General features: G+C 54.5%; 1 protein-coding gene across 1 annotated transcript; it reads right to left on the bottom strand.

Moving 5' to 3' along the window:
* Positions 1-1,656: 1,656 nt before the first annotated feature.
* LOC100283853 (uncharacterized) lies at positions 1,657-3,175 on the bottom strand. The gene is made up of 2 exons (NM_001156751.1): positions 2,857-3,175; positions 1,657-2,745 (listed from the first exon to the last, which is right to left on the bottom strand). The coding sequence occupies exons 1-2, from the start codon at positions 3,097-3,099 to the stop codon at positions 1,804-1,806; spliced, it is 1,185 nt and encodes a 394-aa protein (NP_001150223.1). The 5' UTR covers positions 3,100-3,175; the 3' UTR covers positions 1,657-1,803.
* Positions 3,176-5,037: the final 1,862 nt, after the last annotated feature.

Here is a 5,037-nt window from a genome sequence, read left to right as displayed (position 1 = left end):
GATTATTCGGTCCTCCAGTCCTCAGCTTCTGGTCTCTGCGAACTGGGGAGTGGAGAGGGCCCGCCACGAGTGACAAGACCAGCTCACCTCACTCACTCACTCACTCCGTGTGCCAGAGAGCATCTTCTCTCAGGAGCAGGCAGGCAGCCTGACTGGTGGGGCCAATTCGGGGTGATGCAGATTTGTTTCCGCATTAAATAATTTTGTCTTGGACTGCTGTCTCCGCCCAGGGACCTTGTTGGACGAAACCAGAAACTGGTGCGCGCACTGCATCAAAGTGTACACCGAAACGCCGATACAACTCCAAAAACCAAGCCATGTTGATTGACCAGTTTCGAGCGGATTAACTCCATTGCTCGACTTCGGGAATATTGAACCAGTCTTTAATTTCTGCGCCTTTGCAACTCGGCTGCAACGTACATAAAATAAATAGTAGTCGTTTTTTAAGTAATGATAGAATTTTATGAGAAATAAAACTCAGAACACATTATTTCCTAGATAAATATTGATATGGCAGCTTTAAAAAAACAGTGTGACAAAACTATCCATGCCGCGGACCCGGAGGAATCTGCCAGAACTATCACGTTCCGAGGGAACTGAAGCCGATCAGAGTCTCCCTTTTGGGTTTTCAGAATATCGTGGGAAACCCCGCGGGCCCGCCTCTGCCTGACTGCTCGTGCTGGAGGCTGGAGCTGCAGCAATATAATGCAGCCAAACACAGCAGTCGCGGCGGCAGAAGCCAGTAGAAGAAACAGAAGCCCACCCCCACACACCACATGACGTAGCAGCTGCATTCAAGACATCCCATCTCACACCACACGTTCCGTCGTCGTTCGCAGCTACGCACCACCGACCGACCCATCCGTCGCTGCCCAGCGTTCTCCCGGTGCTCCCTCACGGACACCGGTCTATACTGCAGCTACCCTTGGCTACAAGAAGCTGATGCCTGCGTAGTATGAATGAGTAGCCAGTAGTGTACTGTGCTGCGGCCGCGGCAGCCCGGAAACATGCAAGAGACTGTACTCCTATCCTACGCACGCATCGGCGTCGCGCTCAACCTGTACTCTCTCACCAGTCGCAGTCGGCAGTCCGATCGACCCGCCCCGTCACTCTGTGACAGCATGTGAGCTGCGACTGCGGTTGCGACTGCGAGCAATGCCCAGAGCCCCTGCGCAGTACTCGCAGCTGGAGTAACTGCCTTTCACATCTTTGACTCCCATGAGCGCACGCAAAAGGTAACGCCGACGAGGGCAGGAGAAACGCTAGCTAGAACAGGGCTCAGGAAAGGCGGTTTTTATAAATGAAACAGCTGAGAGATCTCTCTTTCGTCTTTCCGGACTCGCCGCTCCCCGAAAGATTGCTAGCCATGGCTGCCACACATCAGAAATAAATCATCAGAATAGCAAGCTGCATCGGAACAAGCTAGGCAGCGGCTACCTGAGCTGCTGCTACGAGCACGAGCACTTCACCCTCGGGTAAAATTGACTAACGAGTACTACTTCTGTACAAAAAAGACGCAGCTTTTGGATGTGTTCACCAGAGGATCAACGGCGTTATGGCACCCGTCTCAGAGTGCTTGGCAGTTGGCACGGCAGTGCAATTAGTGGAGGAAGTCTAGCGTGAACCCTAACCGAAAGACACTAGACACATCAACGAGAGAGAACCCATCTGGATCTACCGGTTCAAATGGAACACGTCGATCAAACTAGAGCTAGAACAACAAAACGGCCACGCCCGCCGTTGCGTTTGCATGCAGCAGCATGCAAACGCGCGTCAGGTTGCGCGCAAGGTGAGTGAGCTTAGCTAGCTAGTGCTAGCAGGGGACGAGGCGCCGGCGGAGGGCACCGCGACGGCCAGGCTCAAGCCGGCGCACTCCAGCGCCAGCCGTGGCTTCCCAGCAGGCGACGTGGGCGACTGGTCGTCTTCTTCCTCCGGGGAAGCCGGCCTCTTGCTGCCTCGCGCGGCGCTGAGGTGCACTCCGAAGAGCATGGTGGGCGGCGCGCGGTCGGCGGCAGACCGCGCAGTGCCGCTGCTTCCGGCGCTCTTGTCGGCCTGCTGCGGCGGGGGCGGGGGCGAGGGCTCCTCCTCCGCGATGGTGAGCGAGCTGCTGGACGTGGTGCTCCCACCGGAGTGGTTGAGCGGCCCCGCGGCGGGCTTCTTGCGCGCCTGCAGGCCGAGGCCCTGCAGGAACGCGGCCGCGGCAGGGCTGGGCGCCGCGGGGCGCACGTGGTTCTGCACGAAGTAGATGATGTCGTTGTACAGCTTGCGCATGTGCGCCAGCTCCTGCAGCAGCGCCGCGTTGCTGCGCCGCAGCCGCTCGTTCTCCTCCACCAGCACGGCCGCGCGCCCGCCTCCGCCGGCATCGGCGGCCGGCAGCGGGGACGACGGCGCCGGAGGAGCCGCGCCCAGGGCTAGCAGCCGCGTGGCTACCGGCGCGGCGGAGTGCGGCGGCTCCCTCCAACAATGCGGGTGCGGGAACGCGAGGGCGACGCCGACGCCGCCGACGTGCGCGGCCGCCACAGCCCCGTCGTCTCCTCCCCCCACGAACTGGTGGTGGTGGTGGTGGTGCGGGGCGTCCGGGTGGAAGAGCGGGAAGTGAGGCGCCGCGAAGAATGGCGGAGGCGACGGCGGAGCCGCGGACGTCGACGTCTTCCGCCGGTGGATCTCGCACAGCAGCTGCTTCTCCCCCTTCCGGAAGAACTCGTTCCCGAACTCCCACCGCTCCGGGACGACCTTCCGGAACCCCTGCATTATTGCCCGTTGCAGCATTGCCGTCACCGGCGGTCACCATCCGTCCGCGCTCCGCGCGGCCTCCAAGGCTTAGCTAAACCAAGGCCAAGTGCGAAGGCGACTCACGTAGGTGTTTAGCTGTCGAACGAAGGAGGAGAAGTTGTTGTGCTTGAAGTAGTTGGGGAGGATGTCGCGCGCGAACTCCGGCGGGCGCCAGACCACGAAGGTGGAGACCCGGTCGTCCCCCCAGGAGACGATGTGGTCCGTGGCCGGGTCGTCCACCAGCTGGTACGTCTTGGTCAGGAACGGCGCCGGTACCGCCTTCTGCGCTGCCGCCGCGTCGCAGTCCCAGCTCCCGCACCTCTCCATCACTCTCTCCCTCACTCCTGCAGGAGTCGAAGCGTGGACGAAGGTTTGTTGAGGTGGACGATACGATTGAGATTACGAGGCGTGCTGAGCGGGTGACCGGCTATTTTAACTGGTGGAGGTGGTGGCCTGCGAGTGCGGACTGCGGAGCCGGAGTAGGGAGTGGAGTGGACGAGTGAATGCAATGCAATGCAAGTGCGGTGTGCTCCTGCCTCGGGGAGCGTGTGGGCGGTGGGAGGGAATATGTGTCGCTCTGTCTGTCTGGGTGTTTTGGAGCGAGGGATTGGAAGTTTGGAGATGCAGCTTTCAAGGCAGACCCGTGACACGTCCGCCAGCGCCCGGCGTCGTCTCCTGCGTGCGCCGAGCGCGAGCCACAGCCATCCCACCGTTCGTTTTCTCGGTTTCTTCAGGATCTTTTGCGCCTTCCTTTTAACCCGTCCGCCATTTCACAAACCCCTCCGAAACGAGCTTTTTCTTGTACACACGGACGGGAACGGCATCCATCTCTCATCTTTCTTCCCCCCCTGCCCCGTCTCCTCCAGTCCTCCTCGTGCATTTCTGGAAAGGTCCCCCCGGTGGACAATCCCTGCTGCGGTTTTGGATGCATCTCCGAAACCTGAGTTCTTTTTTCGGCGGCAGGAAAAGAAGACAGGGAAGCCATGCCTATTGGCCGGTCAATGGTACCCTGACGTGCATCTCGGAAACTAAATTTTATTTTGTGTGTTACGCTGTCGTACGTGGCGTCAAGTTGCAGGGATACGAGAAGACGGTTTTACGATCGGCACGCAGCAGCTCTTCTTGGATCAGTGCACCGTTCCATGTGGCCCGCCCGACCGGCGCGCAGTGCGTATCACGTGCTGTCCATGGAATGCAAGCCCAAACAATTGTCGTTGCACCGGAGCCAATGTGTTTGATTTTTGTGTGTGCAGAGGAATTATATTAAAATTAACGTGGTTAAGGCACACCAGAGTTAAACATGACAAAAAAAAGCAAAACAAAAACGATATTCTAACTTGCTTTTATTAGTATCCTCCTCTCTAGTGATCTTGGCCGATACCGTTCGATACTTTAGATGAACATTGTCCGGTCGAGCACTAAATTAAGCCAGAATACAATTATTGTGTCAAATCTATGGACTGTCATCAAAATCGTAGACGAGCGACAAAATTCAACGTTTTAGAACCAAACTAAAACCTACTACCTTTTCTTTCAAAACATAATTTGTTTTTCTTTTTAAACCTCAACTTTGACCACTCGTCTTATTCAGAAAATTATTAAAAAATTAAAAAAAATAAGTCATATGTAAAGTATATTTGATCATAAACAAACCTATAATGATTTTTTATTCTTTCCAGATTTTTGAGTAAGACCAGTGGACATAGTTATCATTGGAAAGTCAAACGAATTATAAATTAGAACGGATGGAGTATTTAAACTTGTTGTGACATTCGGTCCATAGTGGACTTGTGGCATATGTGTATATCAACGAGAGGATATGAAAGTTTAGTATTTGAGTGTGCATTTAAACCAACATATAAGAATTCCAAAGGCCATTCAACCATCTCTAAATTAACTCGTTTACACGAAGTAAGGATAAAAATGAAAGTAAGTAACATTTGTAGTTCATATTGTGCAGACCGGATCTAAGTCGTTTATACTACGGGGGCATTGCATCCATGACAGGACATCCACACTTGAATCACCTGACACAACATAGTCTATTGCTTTACACCTTCAACCCTTGGATAGACCTATCAAGTTAGATGCATGATTTATTGTCGGTGACCCTTAATAACTAGTAGGTCGATGATTTGAAGTTAGTATCTGTAACCCATTGGAGTGCCCATGAACACCTTTACCCTTGCATATATACAGTGAATTTGTCTCACACGCTTGCAGTGTTTCAGCGACGAGCGAAATAAATAATTTAGAACAAAACGA

Source organism: Zea mays, chromosome 2 (assembly GCF_902167145.1).
Source record: "Zea mays cultivar B73 chromosome 2, Zm-B73-REFERENCE-NAM-5.0, whole genome shotgun sequence".
NCBI lineage: Eukaryota > Viridiplantae > Streptophyta > Magnoliopsida > Poales > Poaceae > Zea > Zea mays.
Note: the sequence above shows the minus strand (reverse complement) of the source record. Positions and strands in the feature narration are given on the sequence as shown.

What these genes read in the sequence shown, in the direction of transcription:
- LOC100283853 (NM_001156751.1), bottom strand. Translation starts at nt 3,099, where the DNA reads ATGGAGAGGTGCGGGAGCTGGGACTGCGACGCGGCGGCAGCGCAGAAG. An exon ending in TTCGACAGCTAAACACCTAC is followed by an intron (nt 2,746 to 2,856) that starts GTGAGTCGCCTT and finishes GCAATAATGCAG; the next exon opens with GGGTTCCGGAAGGTCGTCCC.